The 26,391-nt window shown below is 48.2% G+C and overlaps 2 protein-coding genes across 3 annotated transcripts; one reads left to right on the top strand and one right to left on the bottom strand.

Annotated features, from left to right (window-relative positions):
• The first annotated feature begins 2,392 nt into the window (after positions 1-2,392).
• Positions 2,393-8,462, top strand: CDK2AP2 (cyclin dependent kinase 2 associated protein 2). Of its 2 annotated transcripts, none has more exons than XM_083146090.1 (4): positions 2,393-2,822; positions 5,404-5,553; positions 8,064-8,199; positions 8,291-8,462. In XM_083146090.1, exons 2-4 carry the CDS (start codon positions 5,404-5,406, stop codon positions 8,356-8,358), a joined length of 354 nt encoding a protein of 117 aa, XP_083002216.1. In that variant the 5' UTR covers positions 2,393-2,822; the 3' UTR covers positions 8,359-8,462. The 2 variants fall into 2 exon arrangements, with proteins under 2 accessions (XP_083002216.1, XP_083002215.1); XM_083146089.1 differs by having other exon boundaries at positions 2,395-2,822; positions 5,453-5,553.
• AIP (AHR interacting HSP90 co-chaperone) lies at positions 7,935-26,131 on the bottom strand. Its single transcript, XM_083146084.1, has 6 exons — positions 25,975-26,131; positions 20,773-20,952; positions 19,216-19,404; positions 10,972-11,148; positions 9,964-10,105; positions 7,935-9,028 (listed from the first exon to the last, which is right to left on the bottom strand). The coding sequence occupies exons 1-6, from the start codon at positions 26,071-26,073 to the stop codon at positions 8,826-8,828; spliced, it is 990 nt and encodes a 329-aa protein (XP_083002210.1). The 5' UTR covers positions 26,074-26,131; the 3' UTR covers positions 7,935-8,825.
• Positions 26,132-26,391: the final 260 nt, after the last annotated feature.

Below are 26,391 nucleotides of genomic sequence, written 5' to 3'. Positions count from 1 at the left end.
ACTTCTCTGAAACTGTCTGCTGTATGGGGGCGGACATTTTGTGTTGGTCCGTCTCACTAGCAGAAGAATGAAGCCAGTAAGGGAGCCGGGACGGGACCAGCAAGACAGGTAAGGCTGCGGGCGGGGGGTGCGGCGGGGGGCGCCCCCCATTAACGGCGGGGGGGGGTGGCCAATTCATAGTTACGCCACTGCTGGAAGTGTGGAGTCTGGGAACGCTGGCATGCTGTTAGTATGGAAACCCCCCTCACCAATGAGCAAGTAAGTCCCCTGGAAATTAATATGAAAACCCCCCCTGACAATAAGCATGTAACGCCCCTGGCACTATGCATGTAATTCAACCCTAGCAACAAACATGTAACTCCCCAATAGCAATGAGCATGTAACTCCCCCTAGCAATGAGCATGCAAACCCCCCCCCCATGGCAATGAGCATTTAACTCCCCCTGTCAATGAGCATGTAACTCCCACTGTAAATGAGCATGTAACTCCCCATGGCAATGAGCATGTTACCCCGCTAGCAACATAGCAACAAGCATGAAATCACTGGCAACAAGCATGAAATCCCCTTCAAGGAGCATGTAACCCCTGGCAATGAGCATGTAGGGGAAAAAATCTCTAATTAATATATGGGGTAAAGGCCTTATTGTGGGGCATCATTTATATATGGCATTTTTGTGTGTGGGCCATAAAACGGTGTGTAATAGGAATTTCAGTGTGTGGCCTAATGTGTAATAGGCATGACAGTTTTGGGGTCATAAATATCACAACAGTGAGTGACGACTATGTTACATAGGAGGGAGAGGATGTGCATTAGGAGAGAACAAACGATGTAAGGGTAAGGAGTTTAGCAGCAAAGAATTATGTGGGGATACTGAAGTCACCTAAGATATAAATGCACAGGATGGTGAGGTATGATTTGCAACATTTTTTCCTTTTTAATAAGATTTTAAAAGGTTCCATTTAAAATAAATCAAGCACATTTATTAACTTAATGGGCATATACACGTATTTTGCTAAGTGATTTTGCTAAGCTATTGATGGTAGGTGATTTCCCTGTGCTCATATTGCCCATGGAGAGCACATACGCATACAGTGATTTGTACTAAGTGATTTTGCTACGCAATTTTGCTTAAGCAAAAAAAAAGGCAGGGTAGTGGTTCAGAATGAGAGGTCTTAATCACTATCGCTCATTCTGTATACACAGAGAGATTTTCAGTCACTTGCTAAGGAATTTGACTAGATTTTGACTGCATGCACTGACTTAGTTAGCAGGCGATAGCGATGTGCGGGACTGCGCATCGTAATCGCTTAGGGCAACGATTCTCAAACTGTGGGTCCTGACCCCAAAGTGGATCCCGGCCTTCTCAGCATGGGGTCGCGACTGCTGACCGTCAGTGATTCAAGGAGTCTGAAAAATCTGTTGAATTGTCTGTTACTTCAGACTCCTCACTAGGCATGGCAAAAGTGCAACTGGCCATCGATAGTGTAAAATTATGCAATGGGTGACCATCGAGTTTTACATATAATATATATATATATATATATATATAAACAATGGGTTTGCTGTGCCATTGATGTAGGGAAACCATCTCGATGGCAGACATATTCGCCATCAGCCATAAACCATCAATTATTTCAAATCATCGATGGTCGATGGCCATCCCTACTCCTCACGTCGTTTAGTGCCTCCGCAATCCATGTATGTGCTGTCTACTGACTACACATGTGATGTGATGACCTTCTGCAGTAGCTTGCAGGGGTCCTGTAATTATTTTTGTCCGATGGGGTCCCAGAGCAAAATAGTTTGAGGACCCCTGGCTTAGGGTATACACACAGTGAGATCTGTGCATACTTTCAAAGCAATCTAGACTAGTCAGTTGCTTAGAAAAGAGCACAAAACAAAAACACACTATGCCACCCTTACAAACCAGCCACACCATGGTGCACAATGCAGCACAGGAAGTCCCATGATAAGAGCAACCATTGGCCGCCGTGGACAGGCAGCATCTTCTAGTTCTGCCTGTTCTCCTGCGCAGTATAAGGTACTGCTTAGGGTATACACACAGTGAGATCTGTGCATACTTTCAAAGCAATCTAGACTAGTCAATTGCTTAGAAAAGAGCACAAAACAATAACACACTATGCCACCCTTACAAACCAACCACACCATGGTGCACAATGCAGCACAGGAAGTCTCATGATAAGAGCAACCATTGGCCGCCGTGGACAGGCAGCATCTTCTAGTTCTGCCTGTTCTCCTGCGCAGTATAAGGTATCTGTGTGTGTAAAGTACTCACTACTAAGTACTACTACAATGACGGTCTCACTCAGAGGGGCGTGGCTATTACCACTATATATCAGATGGGGGCGTGGCTTTCCGGGCCGGCTCGCTGGTTGCGTGATGACGTTGCCGGTACGTAGTGTCCGCTGGAGCCGGGTGAGCTGAGGTGAGGGGGCTGAGAGCTGTCCGGCGCCATTATTACCATCTGGACCGGGAAACTGTGAGCGCTGGAGGAGCCGGTTTGAGAAACGGAAGAGCGGCAAGGAAGGCGGAACGGCGGCGGCCCGGAGGGAGAGAGGTCACCTGCCCTGAGTGTGAGCGAAGGACCGTTTGCCCTGAGGGCCAGTGAGGGGCCGGCGGCTATACACCGAGGGAACGTTGCGGGGCATTGTGGGAGAGAAGCTACAGCAGCAGGACGGACGCAGTCCCGCACACTGACCACAGGCCACCTGCCACCCCGTGCAGCAGCAGCATGTCGTATAAGCCGATAGCCCCGGCACCGTCAGGAAGCAGCAGTGCACCAGGGAACCCCGTCACCCCCGGTAATTAGACTTGTGTCCATCAGCCTGGATATGTAGCATGCACGCACGTGTATGTAGCACAGCGGTCTGCTGACATCACGAACACCCGCCAAGTAGCCAGGAAGTTACCTGATGTTTAGTTTTATTAATGTTGTTATATAGGGGAGATGTATTGGGGTATGGGTCATAGGATCGAAGGTCAATAGGTCGACCACTATTGGTCGACATACCTTGGGTTGACCTGGTCAAAAGGTTGACACAAACAATATGTTGATGTGAGTTTTTTTCATGTTTTTGTCAACATGGACACGGTATAGTGTACTGCGTCCCCTGGCAAGGCTCACCATGCCTCACGCACTGATATAATCCAACTTTAAAAAAAAAAACGAAATCGACCCTGTTCACGTCAACCTTTTTCATGTGTTGACCTATGGCTTCTCGACCAATAGTGTCGACCTATTGACTGCCGACCGCATCGTGGTGTAAACCCTTCTATAGGAGGCAGGTGGTGACGTTCCCAAAAATCAGCTTCTAGCGATCATTCTATAGAATGTATAGATCAATGATGGCTTGATGCTCATTGGTTCTTGGCTATGCAACTTCTCCACATGTCCTTTTATAAAGGATGTTTGCTGCTTCTCCTGTCACCATAGCCAGCTGTGCTCACTCCTGTTCTCATCCTTGGTTCTCATGTACCCCCAACATTTCATGTTTTCTAGGTCACCCAGCAGGTGCACTTATTACTCATTGACACATTTTAAAAGATCCACAGGGGAGCTAATTACTTCACTTGTGATTCTGTGTGGAGACATGGAAAACATGCACCGTTGGGGGTACTTGAGGACTCGATTTGAGAACCACTGAACTATTTAATTTACCTGTTATTGCCCCCTGTCTATGGCCAGTATTCAATGCGGTAAAAAAAAAAAAACTTTTATTTTAAAAGAGCACATTCCAGTTCACCTTAAAAAGATGTTGAATGGAAAACGGTAAATCATGGTGAAAGCAGTTCTCCATCCTAGCATTGAATACACTCTCGGCGAATCACACTGAAAGCCCCGTTGAAATACCCCAGCGAATTGCAGCGAGCATGAAACGGGGAACTGGCCGCTTTCAGTGAACATTGAATAGGGTGAATCAGATTTTCAGTGAAAAAGCTTCACCGCAGACAGTGAAACCAGCCCCATTCGCCGAAAAAAAACGGTGAATCCTGAGCATTGAATACTGCCCTACAGTATGTATTTTCTTCCTGTCTATGTATTGTGCATGGAAATTGCCTTTATGTGGGCAAATCACTTGTTCTCCCTGACGGCTGTTACTAATGGGAGCACCTTGGAGCATTTCAATTGTTGCACCATTTGGTCACACATTTCTGCTTGTCCTTTTTTGAGGAGGCTGGCAAAAAATGTGCCCAATTTGGGCACCCTGCCAAGACAATAGACAGGTGTAGCTGATTTTAAATGGCTACAGCCAGTCTACTTGAATACAAGCGTATTAATGGATTCCATAAAATTATTTCATTGCTTCATCAGGTGTCCATTAATTAGTGTGGTTTATACAACAGTTGAATTCCACCCAAACACACTAGACCAGTGGTTGTCAAACTCGGTCCTTAGGACCTCACACATTTTCCAGATCACCGGACAGTTGCGCTCATTACTGACTGACACATTTTAAAAGTTCCGCAGGTGGAGCGAATACTTGTGATTCTGTGAGGAGACCTGCAAAACATGCACTGTCGGGGTGCTGAGGACCGACTTTGAGACCCTGTGCTCTAGCGTGTATGGGGCTTTAGTCTTTATGCGCTGTTAACCATTTTGCTACTGTATCTAGGCCACCAAGGGAATTGTAATCTGTTGCAATTAAACTACAGGTGATGTAAGTACTTGCGGACACCACTGTTAGTGTGTGTCGGATGGGGGTTGTTACCTCTGTGAAAACTAATCCAAGAGGTATAGCAACTCATACAATTTTTCATTTCCCTTTATACATTAGAGAAATTAAATTTTGGTTGCTTTGGGCCTCCCCACCATTTGCTTCTGCACTTGTTTTCATAAACATTTGCCCAGTGTGCTCCCACTTCTAGTAGACGATGGGCAAATCTTTATAAGTCTCAGGAGTAAATGACTGATGCTTGGAGAATCTATCCATTCCCCATAAAGAACGTTGTGTTCAAGGTGATAATGCTCCAGCCAATCAGCTCTTAACTGTCTATTTACATATTGGAGCTGATTGGCTGGTGCATTATCACCTTGCACAAAGTAGTAGTTGGTGTAGTGACACTGCTAGTGAGCGTCCGTATACAACTATCTCCGGCATTAGCCTGAACATGAGAACACAGAAAATGTAGGCAGCCGATGTCGTCATTTTACAGCAATTCTCTACATAGTGCTTTGTCATTTTACTACTTGTACTTTTGGATTGCTTTTACTATGTGCTGGTCTTTACCTAATTATTTCTTCTGTAGTAATGCATTTTACTCTCTTGTCACAAATCTCTTTTTTCATCTACATCTCTGAATGCTGACATTATCATTGTATCTGTGCATCTCCTAATTATGTACACCCTGTGGGCTTGCAATGTATATACTGTGGACTGGTAGATGTGTGCAGCCATAAGCATCTCATCCCCTCATCTGATGTGGTTTGCAGTGCCTGGAGCTGCGGTTTCATCACCCTCAGGAGCCGTGTCCGTATCTACTTTTCGACCTATCTTCAGTGACTTTGGACCACCATCTATGGGCTTCATACCGGTGAGAGAGTGACCCATATACATGTGCCTTCCGTTAGGGTTTCGTTTCCCCTCCACACACCTTTCCATACTGCATTATTTATGTAGCGCACACATATTCCGCGGAGCTTTAGAGATGTCATGAGAATGCTCTTGGATTCTATGATTTCATAGCAGGACTGAATTCATTCCAATCATTGTGGCCAAATAACTGTTCTATGTTCTGCATCTTACATGGGTCCCATCCTTTAACCCCTTCAGTGGCACTCCCGAGAATTTTCCGTGCTATGCTCCAGTGCGCAGACTGGCAAACCCAGAAAGTTCTCGGGAGTGCCACTGCCTACACTCCCTCCTGCTGGGCAGCGCTGCCGATATCCGCTTCAGCGGCTGCCCGCACCTGACTCCTTCCCCCGGCTGTGTGTAGCGTGACCTTGTCACATCACATTGCCGGGGGTCGGGCAGTGGCTGATGGAGCGTTCAGCGGCGCTGCCCGGACCCGGGGTTTTTTATTATTATTAGGGAGCGCTCCCCAGAAAACTCACTCAGTGGGGAGTTCTCCCTAAAAAAAAAAAAATACACAGAGGGGGTTAATACTGGATTTTGGCCTTTGGCACTGCCACACTTACTTAGTGGTTTTAGCTTTATCAGCTTTCATCAGGACTGTAGTAAGTGAGGTTACTCACAACATAGCAGGAAAGACAGTGCGAGCGCTGTTTCTGCCTGAGGGTGATGGCAACGTGCAGGACCGCGCATCGACCGGGGTTATACACACCGGGTGATCAGTGCTCTATTTCTAAGCGATCTAGTAAGATCTCTTAGATATTAGGTGAAAATTGCTGGTGTGTGTGCTCCTTTCAGTACTGACAAATACTCTGTACATACCACTGTACTGTTACATAATTACAGCATAAAAAAATAAATAAATTTTCCTCAATTGTGCAGCACTTTATACAAGTGAGGTGTTATAGGACATACTTTCTGTTTGGGACCCACAGGGTGTGCCAAGCCAATTTTTGTCCGCGTATCAGACTTGCACACAATGCTCAACTTATCAATGTTACTGAGATGTATTCTACCCTCATACGATAGGTTCACTTTAAAAAAAAAAATGGTACTCTTTACCTAGCACGGCGCCCATCGCGGGCATTGAGTGCACTAAAAAATCGGGTGCGACTCGACCGCCGCGATTTCCCATAGGGACCAATGTTAAATTTCTCAATTGACCCGATTTTTCTGTTCAATGCCTCAATTGACACGATTTTTCCATAGGAAACAATGTTAAATGGCCCACAGAGGCCAAATAGGCACCCTAAAGTGTGAAATGGCCCCCACAATTTTTAACGCCACCCCACGATCAACGTGAACCCGAAGCGTGGCGAGCCCGCGAGGGGCGGCGGTACGCATCCTCCGACCTTTTCATACCCCCACTTATCCACGTCGGCGTGGAGTTGAGAATAGAATAGTGTGGCGAGCGCAGCGAGCCACCGAGCCCGAAGCGTGGCAAGCGCAGCGGATACCTTTACAGGTAAACGCGTCCCTTCGCGGGCTTCACAGGTATCCGCGTCCCCTCGCGGGGCTCGCTGCGCTCGCCACACTATTCTATTCTCAACTCCACGCCGACGTGGATAGTGGGGGTATGAAAAGGTCGTAGGACGCGTACCGCCGCCCCTCGCGGGCTCGCTGCGCTCGCCACGCTTCGGGTTCACGTTGATCGTGGGGTGGCGTTAAAAAATGTGGGGGCCATTTCACACTTCAGGGTGCCTATTTGGCCTCTGTGGGCCATTTAACATTGTTTCCTATGGAAAAATCGTGTCAATTGAACAGTAAAATCGGGTCAATTGAGAAATTTAACATTGATCCCTATGGGAAATCGCGGGCGTCGCGGCCGATTTTTAGTGCATTCAATGCCCGCGATTTTTTTACCTGCGATGCCCACGATCAAAATCGTGGGCGCCGTGCTAGGTAAAGAGTACCAAAAATTTTTTTTACCACCTAGCATTTGGATATAAAGGAAAGTGTTGCATACACCTGGGTAAAAAAGATTCACCAAGTGGCTGATCTTTATCAGTGCCCCCCGCTGTCTCTTAACCCTTTGAGTGCCAAGGGAATTTGACAAAATAGGTGTGTAAATTGAGAAGCAAACATTTGTATTCATCATAATATTTGAACTTAAATGTGAGTGACGCTGTCATTTTGGACATCGCACAGAAGTAGGCACTCAAAGGGTTAATACACAGCCCTTTCCGGCTTCACATCAGTATGGGCAGGCAACCAAGGAGGAATAAGTTGTGACTTATCTGATCGACTTATTTGATACTTGCAAAGCGCAATGGAATATGCTGCACTATATAAGAAACTGTAAATAGTTGTCTATGCGCATACAGTTAATACAAATGCAGGCAGTTCATTTTTTTTATATTTATTTAGCTACAGCTATGCATGCAGTGTTATAAATATACAAATACAAAATACTGTGGTTGTCTCTTAGCATGGAATTGGACAGACTTGGAAACATTTCATTTTCTTAAACAGGGAGTGAAGCCAGCTGTGTCACAGGCAGTGTCCCAGGGGACATACAGCGACCTGTTATCTGTGATTGAAGAAATGGGGAGAGAGATCAGACCAACTTATGCAGGAAGCAAAAGTGCAATGGAAAGATTAAAAAGAGGTGAGGCACTGCCTACTGTCCTTGTAGAGAATGGATGAGCCAAGCTGTGTATGGTGATTACTCATCTGCCTCTTCGCTTTCAATGTTGCAGGTATAATTCACGCTAGGGCTCTCGTGAGAGAGTGCCTCGCCGAAACAGAACGCAACGCTCGTACGTGATATCCATTTGGTTCGGCACTTTCTATAAAACCTTTTTCAATTTTCTTTTTTTGATTTTATAGACATTATATATATATATATCGGCAAATAAAATGTTCTCTTGCTGACTGTGTCGAGCGTGATCTAATAAATGGTCTTGGGGTGGTGGTAGTTACATAGGAATTGCTATTATGTTTAGGCTGATACTGTAACATGGTGGATATTTCATAGAAAACAGATTAGATGACCATGTCACTTGTTGGTAGTTGTTCAGTTGGGTCATAATGGTGCGCTGTCATTGGGCCTTTTAAACGCCACTGACCACATTAGATCTGATCTGTGAGGAAGATGATTACCATAACACATGGTTCAGCAGATTAAATGGCTTGTAGGCCACATTATATTGTGCCAGTCACAAGTTCAAAGGAAATATCTTCCCGACGAAATGGAGCATTGACCTATATAGATTTTGAGCTTACAGGAAGCAGTCATTTAAATATGCCTCGAAACCTCGCTTTGTCCTCCCACTCTTTTTGATGTAACCGCTCTTCTAGACGCTTCAACTCTTTGGCAATGAGAGGTGCGAGGGAAGGGTCCAATTCAACAGCACGTGTGAAATCCTTCTTTGCGTCTTCTGCATTCCAGACAGCTGCATGAGCTCGTCCTCGTTTAAATAGAGCTTTTACGTTGTCTGCAGAGGGAAAAGAAAATTAAGGTGAAATTTCTAATTGGTATAAAAATATAGTTTTAGATTTCAAGCCATGCTGCCTGGGAGCTGTATTTTTGGAAGACTTGAGCCTGTTACACACTACAGATTGATTGTCAGATTGGAACGAAAACCAGGTAATGGATGAGAGTAAATGACAGTAGACCATTTACTCTCAAATGCTGGAAAACTGCCACAAAACTGTTACTCATCCATTACCAGGTTTTCGTTCCAATCTGACAATCAATTTGTAGATGTATGGCCACCTTTATTTTGATGCTCCAGCTGTTGTTGAACTACACATTCCGGAATGCCCTGCTACAGTCTTACTATTTGCCCATGCTGGAGTGTGTAGGTCAACAACTGCTGGAGTGTCAAGGTTAGCCATCACTGCACTAGCTGAGATCATTCTGACTTAAGTAATTTAGTGCATGGGATAGCCAACTCAAAAGATACCAACAGTTCATGTTACAGTCATGCTTGGATTTGTAGTTCCCCATCCCTGTTTTAAAAGATATACAGGTGGTGCCAATTGTTTCACTTCAAATTCTTTGAGGAGCCTTCAAAAATATTAATTGTTAGTAGCTCTTTAGCCACTGGAGTTGGTAACTCATCTAGTGTGTACAACTGATCTGCACAATTGTGTTAGTGAGATCTTTTGTTTGGCCCTACTACAGGGTAAATCAAAAGCCAATACTATCAAAATGTAGCATGACATCCCAGCACTTGCAGAAGTAGGGTCCTATCACCCAGTTATACATAGCTCAAACTCTGGCCTGGCCAAACCAGACTAAAGCTGCATACACACGGTGCAATATGGTTGCTGAGCGACCATATTGCCAGTGATTTGTTGTGCTGCAGCGATATAACACTATTACAGGGAAAATGCTTCAATTATTTAGCAGACTATACTGACCCACCTGAGTACTTGTTTAGTATCGATGAGCAGTGCTCTAAAACTTGGTAGTATTCACCCTCCAGCAATTTGCACTGACAAAAATTAAGTAGTAATGGTGTGATCTTCAGATCTAGAGCAATCCAGTCAGGGGAGCCAGGCTGTTCCTAAGTGCAAGAAAAAACAAAACATAAAACATATCATTAAAATGAGGTGAAAGGCAAGCTTGAAAATATGTAAATCATAACCGCGTTAAAATGGTGGTTTGGCCCAAAACAAATATATACAGGTTGAGTATCCTGTATCCGTGCATCCATTATCTGAATAATTCCAAAAACCGTGGTTTTTGGAATCATTCAAATTTTTTTTTTTTACCCCCCTAACCCTCTTTTCATACTTACCAAGTCCCAGGGCGTCCACAGCAGACCTCCGGCATCTTCTCCAGGGCCTTCAGCGGTCCTAGGAATGCATTGCGCGAGCGCCGGTGACGTCACCGGTGCGCGCCCACACCCGCGCAATGCATTCCTGGGACCAATGGAGACCCAGAGAAGATGCCGGAGGCCTGCTGTGGACGCCGGGGGACAGGTAAGTAAGCCTAAAAAAAAAAAATATTCTAAAAACCGAAAAATTCCCCTTACAATCATGAACCATAACTATGAACTTTACATGCAATGTTGACTAGGATGGATGACCAGCTTAAATAAATACCCAAACGTTGCAAAAGATTAACAGCGATGGCTAACATTAACACTCCGGCTGTTGAACTACACATCCCTGCATCAGTTTTAGCATGGTCAAATAGTAAAACTGATACAGGGCATGCTGGGATGTGTAGTTCAACAACAGCTGGAGTGTCAAGGTTAGACATTACTGATCTAGAACATATCAAGGGACACCTATATTAACTACTTTTATACAGGACCAGTAATTGGTAGTGGTATAAATTCATGTAACCGCAGGAAACCAGACAATGATACTGGAAAACAAAGTGTTTTTTTCAATGCATGCTTCAGTAAGTAGTACTGGTGTTTACCTTCATCTGTAAGGATTTAAGGCAGGCAATGGCCTCGTAATATTTGGCAGCTGCTTCCACAGTTTTGTCTTCTTTGAACAACTGGTTTCCTTCTTGGTGAAGAAGCGGTACAGCTGCCAGCTTCTCTTCATCGGACATGGCCCAAGCATCCTGTCTGTACGATCCTGGCTCCTCTACCTAGGAGAATAAAACACTTTATACAGGTAGAGTGGAGGCATGATTTAGGAGGAACTTTATTCTCTAAATGTAAAAACTTCAGATACACCGAAAATAAGAGTCTATATATTAATGTATCCCAATGAGGTACCTGCTTTGTGTTTTAACAGATAAAAAAGAAAAACGTATCCATAGATTGCAAAACCAAACCTACAACCCGGTGGCTCCCAAATTGTGCCGTGGCTCCCAGGGGTGCCACGGAGTACTTGCAGTGGTGCCCTGGGTTGGTGGTTTAGGACCAATTCAAGTTATTTATGGTCAATGTAATCAGGAAATTTAGTGCTTATGACTTCCAATTATAAAATATATGTGGATAAATAACAGTAAATCATGTTCCTGATCACATAACTAGACATAAGGATGACCTGTAAGCCCAAAAAATGTAATGAAATATTGTTTCCTGAAATACCCGGTAACAAACGTTTGGCCTAGGGGTGCCAATAATAAAATTCTGATACTCTAGGGGTGCCGGGAACCACTGCTGTAAACAATCCAAGAAAGAGCATTGCATCAGACTTCGGCAAACATTTGACCTGTCTGCTTTATAAAAATATCTGGGTACATGTATGAAGTTTTGATAAGTGGTATCTATCCGCATCAATAACATTATGTGCAAGGTGATAATGCTCCAGCCAATTTACATATTGTAGCTGATTGGCTGGTGATATTGCACATAACGTTGTCTGAGCTTCATACATTTACACCTCAATCCTGTTATACATTTAGATTCGGGTTTACACAATTTGCAGAGAATATTTGAGATTTGCGACAGGCATCTTTGCTTCTCATTACCTGCACTTACACAATGGTGAAGCAGCAAGCCACAGAAAGTGGTCGCTACCCAGCTTGAGGAAAACCTTGTAAGAAAAGACACCCATTGAGAGTTTGGGTAAAGTTTGTCCAACCATGTAAGTTATACATTAAGAGGGAAGTGCAGGAGCAGAGCAATGTGTCCCTCCTGGAGAGGGTTATGTTGGGAGGTATGCTGATTGGTTGGTACTTTCTGTCCACTTTCTCTCTATACCTCCTACCTCTATGTCTGTTTGTTTCTACCCAGTTTGTTTAATCACTGTTTACAATTGTAAAGCAACAGAATGTTGCACTATATAAAAAACTGTAAATAAATATAATGCTTAGTAAATGGACCCCCTATATCAGGGGTTCCCAATCTTTTTTAATTCACGGCACCCTAGAGAATCAGAATTTTTTTCATGGCACCCCTAGGTCCAAAAAAAATTAATTAGATTGGGTTTATATGCGATTCTTAGCGGCAGTTATATGGTAAAGGGCAGGATTTGCTTCTGTTTGTACACATTCTATGATTGGCAGCCACCAGCACTGGTTTTGCTCATAAATAATTAACCATTGATAATTTGAGTTGGTCCTGGACCACCAAGCCGCGGCACCCCTGCATGTGTCCCGAGGCACCCAGTTTGGGAACCACTGCCCTATATCCTAGAAATGGTATCTAAAGACAAAACTATACTGATGATCAAACCAACTTTGTCCTTTCCAGAGTTGTTACTGTGTATTGGTCAAAACGCAAATGTACCATAAAGGGATTTTTGTAAGAACTTACCGTTCGAATCCCTTTCTCTGATATGGTCCTGGTGACACAGCTTCACATTGGGATGTAGGAGGGTCCGCAGGAGCCAGGCACCTATCCTAAAGCTTTTGGAGGGTAGGCTCCTCCCCTACTGCATCCCAGATTCCTCAGTTCAATCTTTCAAAGCCACTGGAATACATTAACTCAGTACAAACACCTGCACATATTATATGCACAATTTTAAATTTAACTTTTCAACCAATTATAACATGAAACATCATGAACACTGGCATACTTACTGAGCGTAAGGGAGGGATCGCTGTGTCACCAGGACCATATCAGAGAAAGGGATTCGAACGGTAAGTTCTTACAAAAATCCCTTTTTCTCTTTCAATGGTCCTGGTGACACAGCTTCACATTGGGACGTTCCAGAGCCGGTCCTTTTGGGTGGGTACGCTCAGGTCTGCAGTTTTCATCACTGCTTGCCCGAATGATGCGTCCACCGACGCGAACTCACGGAACCTATCGAATTTGGCAAAAGTATGAACAGAAGACCAAGTGGCAGCCCTGCAAACCTGCTCAGCTGTTGCCCCATGTCGAACCGCCCAAGAGGTGGCAACCGACCTGGTGGTATGCGCATTAATCCTGGCCGGTACAGGCCTACCAACTTTAGTATATGCAAACGCAATAACAGAGCGCAACCACCTAGCAATGGTCTGCTTAGAAGCAGGCCAACTAAGTTTGTGTATGTCATACAAACCAGTAAAGTATCAGTCTTTCTGACACTCTTAACTCTGTCCACATAAACGCGCAAGACGCGCACAACATCCAAATTCCTTAATTTGTCCCTTTTCCTAACAACCCTCTGAGGGTTGAAACACAGGCAGAACAATCTCCTGATTTAGATGAAAAGCAGAGACTACTTTTGGTAAAAATCTAGGGGTACTGTCCGAAAGGCAGCCCTATCATCGTGACATATAAGGGAGGAAGACTTGAAGAACAAAGCAATCAACTCCGATATTTTTTTTTTTTTTTTTTTTCCTTGACGCCACCGCCAACAAAAATACCAGCTTCCCTGAAAGGAAACTAAGGTCAACCGACCTTAACGGCTCAAAAGGCGCCTCTTTAAGGTACTCCAGAACCAGAGATAATTCCCCTGGCGCTACTGGTTGGTTGTAGGGAGGTTTCAATAGATAAACCCCCTGCAGGAAGGTCTGTACTTCTGGTTCTAACGCAATCCTTCTTTGGAAAAAAAAATTGACACGGTCGAGATATGTACTCTGAGTGACTGAAGGCCTAACCCAGAGGAAAGGCCCTCCTGTAAAAAACTCCAACAATTTAGCCATTTTAAATCTCGATGTGCGTGACCTCTGTCTTACACACCACCAAATATAGGTCTTCCAGGCCCCAAAATAATTTACAGAAGACACTGACTTTCTGGCTTTCCTATTGCGTTAACCACCGCCTTTGAGAATCCTATATTCCTCAAAATGGCGTTTTCAACAGCCAGACCGTCAAAATTAATCGAGCTGAATCCAGCTGGTTGAACGGTCCTTGTTTTAGAAGGTCTGACCTCAGAGGTAGACGCCACGAGTCCACAGAGAATCTCTGAAGCCTCGAGTACCAGGATCTCCCTGGCCAATCTGGGGCCACTAAAATTACTGGAATTGTCTGGGCCTGTATTGTTTTCAACTCTCTTGCCAGCATTGGAACTGGCGTTAAATCATAAAGAAGATTCCCCTCCCAGGGGATAGTCATGGCATCCACTGCTTCTGCCAGTGGATCCCACGTCCTGTCATACAACCTGGGTACCTGATGGATGAACCTGTATGCCTTCAGGTCCCTATCCGGGGTTTCCCCCTTATTGTAATCTAGTGGAATACTTGTGGATTCAGCCTCCATTTTCCTTCCATCAGTTTCTCCCTGCTCAGGAAGTCGGCCTCTATATTCTCCACTCCTGGTATGAAGATTGCTGATAATGCTAGAACATTCTGTTCCGCCCACAAGAAGATTCGGGACACCTCCCACATGGCCAGATTGCTGTGTGTGCCTCCCTGGTGATTCAGATACGCCACAGCTGTGACGTTGTCGGTCTGAATGCCTAAAAGGGAGCTCTTGTAATCTTTTCTCCCGCCAGAGAAAACCTCTTCCACACAGCCCTCAGTTCCAAGATGTTGATCAGTAAGGCAGACTGTAAAGTATCAGTCTTTCTGCTCTAAAGTCCACAAGCCCTGCAGACGCAGGTCCACGACAACTGCCCCTCAGCCTCTGAGACTGGCGTCGGTAGTGACTACCACCCAGCTCCAGGACTGCAGGGACCGACTCCCCCGAAGGGAATCCACCTCCATCCACCATTTTAGGAAGGATCGAGTTTCTGAAAACAACACCATTTGTTCTGACCTCATGGTCTGAGAGTTCCCTGTCCGCTGGGACACTCTAGAGTGGAACCTGGTGAACTGTAACGTCTCGAAAGACGCCATCATCTTCCCCAGCAGTTTGAGTCACCTCCATACTGCTGTGCTCTGAGACCCTAGGATCTCCTGTACCAAGGCAGCCAGATCCCTGGCCTATGCCTCTGGTAGAAACACCCAATGCAACTGGGTATCCAGACCAATCCCCAAGAATTGGAGTCTCTGTGACGGCACCGATTGAGATTTTTGTAAATTTAAAAGCCAGCCGTGAATCTGCAAAACCTGATGGTTTCTGCCAAGTGACTCTTCACTTGTCTGCTGACTCCGCTTTAAACCGCAGGTCGTCCAAAAATGGAATAACCATGATTTCCGTCAGTCGAAGCACATCCGCCATTTCTGACATTATTTGGTGAATACCCTTGACGCTGTGGCCAGACCAAAAGGCAACGCCTGTAATTACAGGAGAAGGTCTCCTATTGCACACCCCAATAGTTCCGGGTGGATAGGAACCTGCAAGTATGCGTCCTGGACCTTCATGGACGCTAAAAATTCTCCCTGGTCCCGGCTTAGCAGCACAGACCGTAGAGACTCTATTTTGAAATGGTCTACCCACAAAAAGCTATTAATGCCTTTAAGTTTAGGATCAGCTGAAAGACCCGTCTGGTTTGGGCACCAAAAACAGAGTGAAATAAAAGCCTTTCTTCCCTCCGCTCTGGGGACCGGGACTACCACACCCTTCTCTAAAAGAGAATGAGCCGCTCCCAAGAGAGCTGTACGGAGCCGAGCCTCCTTTGGCAGTGGTGTAGGAATGAACCTTCTCGGTGGAAGAACTTTGAAGGGAATCTTTTAACCCTGGGTTATATTTCTAACCCAAGCGTTCCGGTCTTAACAGTGCCCCTGCGTCTCTGAACAGTGACAGACGTCCCCCCTCCTTAAACACCGCCGGGCAAAACCCCTGGCAGTATGCGGAGGATTTTTCCTCTCCTATGGTTTCTTATAAAAGAACCAAATTTTGACTTTGGGGCCTTGCCCCTGGAGGACAGACTATCCCTTAAAAGACTGTCCTCAAAAGGACGCACCTCCTCTAGGGGAGGGCCGAAAGGATGGCCTGAAAGCAGAAAACCTTGATGTCTGCTTTGGCTGCAGGGGTAGGCAGGAAAGTGCTTTTTTTCCACCTGTGGCCTGCTTATTAATCTCTTCCAGTTGTAAACCAATAACAGCTTTCCTTTAAAAGCAAATGCCTCTAAGCCTTTTTAGACTTGTTATCTGCCTTCCAAGCTATAAGCCAGAGCACTCTCCTGGCATTCCAAACACTGAGGAAACTCTGGCAGCCATTTTGAGAGCTTCCTGCTCAGCCTGAATCACATTTCTGCAGCAGCATTATACTTCTCTGCCTAGTAACAACACACAAAAGACAGTATGTCAACTAGAGCACAGGTCACTGACCCACCAATCCTGGCCTTAGAGACCCAGACTGAAGCCAATCAGAGGACTTGCTTGCTTGAAGGCTTGCACTGGTAGCACAGTTGGTTTTTGACAAGTATACCACAGAAGCCTCTACCACTGGAACTTTCTCCCAGAGGTCTGCATGATCCTCAGGCATGGGATACAGACTTAACCATCTATTTTGGCATCTAAAGCCTTTTGTCAGGGGTTTTCCAATAAATCTTGTAAACCCTTGTCTGCAGAGAGATATCAGGGGTTTTCCAATAAATCTTGTAAACCCTTGTCTGCAGAGAGATATCATTTCCCTCACGCTGTCTCTTAAAAACAACCTTAGCAGGAGTTTTTTACTTCACAGACAAATTCAATGCCTGTTTACAGCAGTAATCAAATCCTCCACCCCTGAGGGTGAGGACTCTTCAGAAACATCACCCTGAACCCAGGGTATGTCTGTGTACTCTCCCTCCTCATCAGCAGCTAATAATGGCACTGAATCAGACCTTTTAGGGGTCCCCCCAGAGTAACCATAAAGCTTGTCAAACAAGTAATTTAAACCTGCTGATTCCCATAGCAGTATCCTGCATGACTTGTATAAGTCAGGATCTGTCTGGGTCCGAGGCAAAGAGCTGGCCGGACTGCTGAGAGAATGGCCCTGGTCTAGGAAAATTACCAGCCATCACTCTGCCTGTCCAGTAATGCACCAAAGCATTTTCCGACCTGTCTCAGGGACTTAACCCTCGCAAGGTCCGATGCACTACCCTCTGGGGTTCACTCCCCATGGGTTTCACTGCAGCGCATAACATACAAAAGCCCCCCTTAGGGACAAATTTCAGTGTACAACCACTGCAAGCGCTCATTGCATTAAAGGCTCCCTCCCCCAAAACCACAGACTGTTGCTCAGACATGATGTTCTCAATAACACAGTCACAGCATTAAATGTACATACATTATATACAGTGTACTCAGCCACTTAGCTTTCTGTAGTCTTCAGAATGGGGAAAGCGAAACCCAGGAAATCCAATCACTCTGTCAGGATCAGTAAGCCAGCTCAGCTCCGCTGCAAGCGTTCTGAATGGCGCCAAAAACAGAGTGAGGGAAGGGACCAAGTCCCTGCTGCTGCGGGGTCTGTGACTTTTGGCGCCAACTACCCCCAGACAGCCGCTCCCATTGTAGGATCTCCTCGTTCCAGTATCTCCCCCTCAGCTGGGGACCACTCGGAACATGCCTGTAACAACACTGCTGTCCTCTCAGTATAGGAGCTCAGTGTGTAAGCTCCGCAGAAAATGGCCGCCGCCATCACGGAGCGCCTGTCCCCCATGATCCCCACCTAGCGTGAAGCCGGTTTCAGAGCGCTCCGGAGCCCAGGCAGCTTCTTAAAAGAAGCTGTAAGCGCTGCACAGGGAGGCCAGACAGCGTCTCCCTCGTGCACAGTGAGCTGACAGGACTCGTTTCTGTCAGCTCCTGCTGCGCTAGCAGTGTGAGGATTCACTAATGAGAATCCTCACACTGTGCCTACCTAGCTAGTGTAGAAGTTAATAAAATAATAAAAACCCTAACTAACTCTACTCCTTCGGCTGCTCCAGCAGCCCTTTAGAATAGCACCCACTCCAGTGGGCACCTAACACGAACTGAGGAATCTGGGATGCAGTAGGGGAGGAGCCTACCCTCCAAAAGCTTTAGGATAGGTGCCTGGCTCCTGCGGACCCTCCTACATCCCAATGTGAAGCTGTGTCACCAGGACCATTGAAAGAGAAAGATATTTTATAAAAAGGGGCATTAAAAAAGTCAGAAAATGGATAGCACTTAAGATTAATTAGCACTCATGAGCAATTCTATATTAAAAAATGCGTGTTGATTAAAGATTTGTTGCTTGTAGAGAATCGGACATACAGGGTTACATCTTCGCATTGTTTTTGCACTTCATTTCCATTAGTGAAGTAGGTACTTATGTTAGCTCGGCGCCCCTTACGTAGTGGTGTATTGAGAATACCAATACACCACTATGCTGGCTACGTAATTTACGCACATTACATAACTGGAGCTCAGTTAATACATAAAGGCTCATACCCCCAGTGTCCACGTGGGTGTGGAGTTAATTGTAGAAACTGTGGTGAGCCACTGAGCCAGAAGCGTGACGAGCGCACGCGGATACAAGGGGCTTGCCACACTTTCTAAAATTAACTCCACGCCCATGTGGACACTGGGGGTATGACGTGGATAGTGGGGATATAATACTTACCATCCACAATGTCTCCGGCACTCGGCTCCCAGCAGTCCCGCCCGCCATGACAGTCCTCCCCTGCGCCAGGCATGTACTCTATTAGCATAGTGCCGCTGGGGGAGCTGGGAAATCATGTGATGCTCCCCCAGCAGTGACTACGCTAAATCGCCGCCATTGCTGCACCGCCGCCTAGATGTTTCACCCCCAGCCGCCGCTGAATCCACGCTGCCCGTCCTTCAACACGGACGATGTAAGTAAACCCCCCCCGGCCGCAGAATCCCCGTCCGGCGCCCCCGGTATTAGCTGGCTGCCCGGCAATGGCTACGTTGTCTGTAGCGTAGCCGGGTGCTTGGCTAACATAAGTACCGTAGTAATGCCACTAAAGCTTATATTCCCCAGAGTATTACCTTTACAAGAGTGATGACAAATATCAGGGGCTGAGGGTCCTTCTGCAGAGCATCTAGGTCTGAATACCCGAGAGAATGGTCATGAAGCTGTGCAATTCCTCCACAGCAATGCCTTTGGCCCTCTCGGGGGTCCTGTCCCGCTGCAATCTGCCGCAAACTGCGAGACACTTGGGGGTATTCAACGACATGCTGAAAAAAAGCAATGGGCATTTCCATAGGTGAGAATTCATTGCCCCAAATACAGCCTAAAGGAAATCTTGCTAACCTATTCGATGCGCACTCATTTCTTTATTCACTCACCAGGCTTTTTATTAAAGGGAGCAGCTAAATCTGGCCATACATCTACAGATCTATTGTCAGATTGGGCTGGTTGGAACAAAAACCTGGTAATGGATGAGAGTAAATGCCAGTTGACCATTTGCTTTGAAATGGTGGAAAGCTGTCACTCATCCATTACCAGGGTTTTGTTCCAATCTGACAAACGATCTGTAGCTGTATGGCCACCTTAAGCCTTTCACAACATATGTGGTAATGGACCCTTCAACAAGCTTTGGCACGTGATATGGCAATTAGATAAAGCCGGTCTTATTTTTACATAAAGAGGGGGGATACATGGTGTTTTTTCTTTCTTACAAGTGCTCTAATGCTTAGGAAATAACAATAGTCTGGTTGCTGTGAATAATAAGACCCAGCTATACCTACCCGACCACCACTTCGTTTTGTCTTCTCTGAAGGGGTAGTGGTGTAAAAAATACTGCAGCTGGGTGATGAGAGGTAGCATCTTAATTACAGTTTGGATTAAATACTACCAATAGCAAAAATATATCAAATTTATAATGTCAAAAAATATAAGTTTAAGGCCCATACACACTGGGCGATTTTGAGTTGGGAGTTTTGCGGTTTTAGCTGAATAGCCGCCCAGTGTGTACAGCCCGGCGATGAGCAGTGATGCACGTTGCCGCATAATCACCTACCAGCAGATGAGCAACCGGGTGGGTGGCTTTCCATAGCATCCTGCTATACAAAGCCGTCCACCCCCAGAAAAACCCGCTTAGATGGGCGAAAATCACTCAGTGTGTATGCATTGCGCGATTTTCAGCCTAGCAATTTTCCCCATCATTGCTGTGCATACACGGTGGGCAAAAACTCCTAGTGTGTATGCACCTTTAGCTTAACCCTAGAATCATTAGGATTTGCTCCTCCACTTTAGGCATTTCAACTGTTAAAACAGCCCAATAATTAATGGGTGCCCATTAATTATTGGAGTAGTCAAATTAGACTGGATTTAGCTACTAAAGCACCACCGTAAACTGCCATTTCAACATCCAAACAGGACACTTGCACATTACTGCCTGCTAACTCAGAAGGCGGGGGGAAGAAATAAGTCTCCTGAGTCCTTTTTTTTTTTTATAAACATTAAGAGGTAATGCTATATAGGAAGTTTGCTACTTATCAAACAGAACCTAGCTGTGCCCCATTCTCTTGTTACAAAGCCTACGTTAGAGGGATAACGCAGTGATCATTTCCATATTATCATTGTTTTATACCAATACATACCGGGATGTCACACAGAAACTCTGCCACTTCTCCCTCCCTCATGCTCTGGAGAATAGTCTCCCATACAGGCAATTTGAACTTTTTGCCAATTATTAACTCCATGGGCTTCTCTCTGTTCGAGCTGTCATCAATCATTGTGCGCTCGTCATCACATAGCAACGTCTTATAGTGAAATGTGGCCTGTAAGGGGAAAAAAAATATGTGATGTGTCCTTGATATACCACTTTCAGGAAACAATTATTTTTCTAAATTATATCACCAAAACAAAAACAAGCAGAAAGTCACTAATTTCTGACTGTTCTATTCATGTATGAAATGGTCAAGAAGTTGTGGCCTTGTTATAGTAAGAAACATACTGAAAAAGGGAAATGCTAACACTATGAGGAAAATAAAGTGCTTTACACAGACTTAAATCAGTACTGCATACTCTGGATTTATTTCATGTGATAGCATAAGTCAGGGACATCGGTAAGTGATGACTGGTAGTCACTGGTTTTTAGATTTAATTTTGAGTTTGCAGTGCTGACACGCATTGTCCACTTAAGGTGGTCCTACACTGAGTGTAGAGCCATCCAATCCCCCTCAGTGCTCTGACGTGATGTATCACATTCAACGTCTGTCCCTGCTACCGGGATGTGGTCCGAGTCAGAGGTAGGATGTGCAGCAGGTCCGAACTCCTACACTGATGCATCAGATGTGAAACACAATTTCTCATCCCAATCTGTCTGAATTGGGTGAAAAGTGGCAAAAATTGGCCTGGTGTATGGGGGGGCCTTATGGTGACCATCCACGACTGCAAGGTATGGATTCAGTATTGAATCCCGGCGGTCGGGATCCCGGCGTTCAGAATCCCGACGCCGGAATCCCAACAGCCGAAATGCCGACAAGGGGGGGACGTGGATCGCCCCCCCTTGCGGGCTCGCTGCGGTCGCCACGCAGCGGGCCCGGTGCCTCGCTACGCTCGGCACACTAATTTATTCTCCCTCCAGGGGTGTCGTGGACACCCCAGGAGGGAGAAAGTGTTGGCATTTCGGCGGTCGGGATTCTGAATGCCGGGATCCTGACCGCCGGGATCGTAACTGCATCCCCAAGGTATTGCATGCAAGGATATCCCACCAACTCACCCATACGATGTATCGTATATGATTCGAGTCATGGCTCTGGGAGCCGATAGATCGGTGGTGCAGCAGGTCCGAGCCCCGGCTCCAATCTGTTACCTGATTTGACACTTTTTGGACGATTTTTCGGCCCGAGCCTTCAAAAATTGGATGAAGAGGGCCCAAATCGGACTAGTGGATGGGCACCTTTAGTTCCGATAGTGGGTTCCCAGTATCACTGCATACAATGGGTAAGGATGGTACAGAATGGTTTCCACAATCGCATACATTATATCTGTGGTATTTTACCACTGTATGCAATTGCTGGTGCTGATGTCAAGCAGGATTCCAGATTTTGGGGGAGACTTACTGTTCCCTAATTTTATTTGTACAACCAGAAATTGTTCCAGGAATGACAGAATTAATATTGGAAGGAGTAAACTGATGGGACATTGACATAAAGAACTGAGGGAAAATTAGGTGGTTTTATGTCATAAGGGGACAAATAGTGGGAGTTGCCTCCCAGGCAATCAGAGGCTTTTCCGATCAATTAACCAAACCAATAATAGCCCACCCCTGCCTTAATACAATCCTCACATGTTATCAGAAAGGAGAATAAATCCAGATGTCAAGCACAGCCAGCAGATATTTTTGCTGCAGCTAACACTAGAAAAACAAACAAAAATGCTGCAGGACACATACACCAAAAAGTGCACATTAATATGTCGCTGATTGTCAACTTTTCCTTTAAAGCACTCAAACAATCAGTTTGCTTAACAGACAATACCCAAACACATTGGGGCAATGGATGCTGAAAGGAAATGGGAAGGGGAGGCAATGGATTCTTGAAGGAAAGGGAGGTAGCTCGAAGGAAAATAAGCTGGATGCAGGAAGGGTGTGGAGGAGGGGAGGCAGTGGATGCAGGAAGGGTGAGGAGGAGGAGGGGGGGCGGTGGATGCTGGAAGGAGGGGGGGGTCAGTGGATGCTGGAAGGAGGAGGAGGGGGGGGTCAGTGGATTCTGGAAGGAGGAGGGAGGGTCAGTGGATTCTGGAAGGAGGAGGAGGAGGGGGGGTCAGTGGATGCTAGGAGGAGGGGGGGGTCAGTGGATGCTGGAAGGAGGGGGGGTCAGTGGATGCTGGAAGGAGGGGGGGGTCAGTGGATGCTGGAAGGAGGGGGGGGTCAGTGGATGCTGGAAGGGCGAGGAGGAGGGGGGCAGTGGATTCTAGGAGGAGGAGGGGGGCAGTGGATTCTAGGAGGAGGAGGGGGGCAGTGGATGCTGGGAGGAGGGGGGGGGTCAGTGGATGCTGGAAGGAGGAGGAGGGGGGGGCAGTGGATTCTAGGAGGAGGAGGGGGGCAGTGGATGCTGGGAGGAGGAGGGGGGCAGTGGATGCTGGGAGGAGGAGGGGGGCAGTGGATGCTGGAAGGAGGAGGGGGGCAGTGGATGCTGGGAGGAGGAGGAGGGGGGCAGTGGATGCTGGGAGGAGGAGGAGGGGGGCGGCAGTGGATGCTGGGAGGAGGAGGGGGGCAGTGGATGCTGGAAGGAGGAGGAGGAGGGGGGCAGTGGATGCTGGGGGGAGGAGGAGGGGGGGCAGTGGATGCTGGGAGGAGGGGGGCAGTGGATGCTGGGAGGAGGGGGGCAGTGGATGCTAGGAGGAGGGGGGGGGCAGTGGATGCTGGGAGGAGGAGGAGGGGCAGTGGATGCTGGAAGGAGGAGGGAGGGTCAGTGGATGCTGGAAGGAGGAGGAGGGGCAGTGGATGCTGGAAGGGCGAGGAGGAGGAGGGGGGCAGTGGATTTTAGGAGGAGGAGGGGAGCAGTGGATGCTGGGAGGAGGAGGAGGGGGGTCAGTGGATGCTGGGAGGAGGAGGAGGGGGGGCAGTGGATTCTAGGAGGAGGAGGGGGCAGTGGATGCTGGGAGGAGGGGGGCAGTGGATGCTGGGAGGAGGGGGGCAGTGGATGCTGGAAGGGCGAGGAGGAGGGGGCAGTGGATGCAGAATGGGTGGAGAAGGGGAGGCAGTGGATGCTGGAAGGAGGGAAGGCAGTGGATGCTGGAAGGGTGAGGAGGAGGGGAGGCAGTGGATTCAGGAAGGGTGAGGAGATGGGGAGGCAGTGGATTCAGGAAGGGTGAGGAGGATGGGAGGCAGGAAGGGTGAGGAGGAGGGCAGGCAGGAAGGGTGAGGAGGGGAGGCAGAAAGGGTGAGGAGGAGGAGGGGGGGCGGTGGATGCTGGAAGGAGGGGGGGGGGTCAGTGGATGCTGGAAGGAGGAGGAGGGGGGGTCAGTGGATGCTGGAAGGAGGAGGAGGAGGGGGGGCAGTGGATGCTGGAAGGAGGAGGAGGGGGGGCAGTGGATGCTGGAAGGAGGAGGAGGGGGGGCAGTGGATGCTGGAAGGGCGAGGAGGAGGGGGGCAGTGGATTCTAGGAAGAGGAGGGGGGGGGTCAGTGGATGCTGGAAGGAGGAGGAGGGGGGGGCAGTGGATTCTAGGAGGAGGAGGAGGGGGGCAGTGGATGCTGGGAGGAGGGGGGCAGTGGATGCTGGGAGGAGGAGGAGGGGGGGCAGTGGATGCTGGAAGGAGGAGGGGGGCAGTGGATGCTGGGAGGAGGAGGGGGGGCAGTGGATGCTGGGAGGAGGAGGGGGGGGCAGTGGATGCTGGGAGGAGGAGGGGGGGGCAGTGGATGCTGGGAGGAGGAGGGGGGGGCAGTGGATGCTGGGAGGAGGAGGAGGGGGGCAGTGGATGCTGGGAGGAGGAGGAGGGGCAGTGGATGCTGGAAGGAGGAGGGGGGTCAGTGGATGCTGGAAGGAGGAGGGGGGGTCAGTGGATGCTGGGAGGAGGGGGGGTCAGTGGATGCTGGAAGGAGGAGGAGGAGGAGGAGGAGGGGGGGTCAGTGGATGCTGGAAGGAGGAGGAGGGGGGGGTCAGTGGATGCTGGAAGGAGGAGGAGGGGGGGTCAGTGGATGCTGGAAGGAGGAGGAGGGGGGGGTCAGTGGATGCTGGGAGGAGGGGGGGGTCAGTGGATGCTGGAAGGAGGAGGGGGGGGGGGGGTCAGTGGATGCTGGAAGGAGGAGGGGGGGGGGTCAGTGGATGCTGGAAGGAGGAGGGGGGGGGTCAGTGGATGCTGGAAGGAGGAGGGGGGGTCAGTGGATGCTGGAAGGGCGAGGAGGAGATGGGCAGTGGATTCTAGGAGGAGGAGGGGGGCAGTGGATGCTGGGAGGAGGGGGGGGCAGTGGATGCTGGGAGGAGGGGGGGGTCAGTGGATGCTAAGAGGAGGGGGGGGGTCAGTGGATGCTGGGAGGAGGAGGAGGGGGGTCAGTGGATGCTGGAAGGGCGAGGAGGAGGGGGGCAGTGGATGCTGGAAGGAGGGAAGGCAGTGGATGCTGGAAGGGTGAGGAGGAGGGGAGGCAGTAGATTCAGGAAGGGTGAGGAGGAGGGGAGGCAGTGGATTCAGGAAGGGTGAGGAGGAGGGGAGGCAGGAAGGGTGAGGAGGGGAGGCAGGAAGGGTGAGGAGGGGAGGCAGGAAGGGTGAGGAGGGGAGGCAGTGGATGCAGGAAGGGTGAGTAGGGAGGGCAGTGGATGCAGGAAGGGTGAGGAGGGAGGGCAGTGGGTGCAGGAAGGGTGAGGAGGGAGGGCAGTGGGTGCAGGAAGGGTGAGGAGGGAGGGCAGTGGGTGCAGGAAGGGTGAGGAGGGAGGGCAGTGGGTGCAGGAAGGGTGAGGAGGGAGAGCAGTGGATGCAGTAAGGGTGAGGAGGAGGAGGGAGGGCAGTGGATGCAGTAAGAGGGAGGGAGGGACAGAAGCAGAAGATGCTAGAAGTAGGGTGTAGTGGATATGTTCTCGCTATCGGTTCTAGGGCTGTCACTGTACCCGCACCCAGGGCAGCGTAATGTCAGTGTATGCTGCAGTACTGGGCTAATGCCGCAGATTCTCTCCTGCGACCAGCAGCACCCGGCTGCAGGAGAGGAGCGTACTACCTGAGACTCCTTACTGCACTGACACCAGCTCGGTCATATATGACGTCACCTCAGCGACTGCGTCATACGACAAGCAGCGGCCGTGGTGATGCGGTAAGCGAACAAGTGTCGCAGTTGGCCACTCCAGATGGGTCGCCTACTGACCTTAGTGCCATCGCGGAATTCGGACAACGCAGCTATGCTGGGTGACGTGATGCGCTTCCTAATCCCATCACCAAGAGCCACTGCTGCCCCCGCCGCCATCTTCCTTCTCGGCTACTGACGTCACTAGCGCTGCCGCGTCCATGCGCCGCTAAACGCTCAGCGTCCCGTGTGCGCATGCGTAGCGTCCTCACTGCCCCGCGCATGCGCACTGGCGTCTCTTCGCCCTCCCCTGGCCGGCCATTTTGTTGTGATGTAAACAGAGAACTGAGGAGCCTGCGCTGCTGTCTGTCGACTCGCAGTGAGCGGGCATATCCGCAAAAGACCCCACTTGTAAAATATGTACAACGCACGCTTACATAAAGGATAACGTGACGGTGGTGCGGCTGCGTCACCCCTTCCAGGGCATCACTTGACAGG

The sequence above is a fragment of the Crinia signifera genome, chromosome 6 (assembly GCF_055691185.1).
Source record: "Crinia signifera chromosome 6, ASM5569118v1, whole genome shotgun sequence".
In the NCBI taxonomy this organism is placed as follows: Eukaryota; Metazoa; Chordata; class Amphibia; order Anura; family Myobatrachidae; genus Crinia; species Crinia signifera.
The sequence above is the reverse complement of the archived record's forward strand: the minus strand, read 5'-3'. Positions and strand labels throughout refer to the sequence as shown.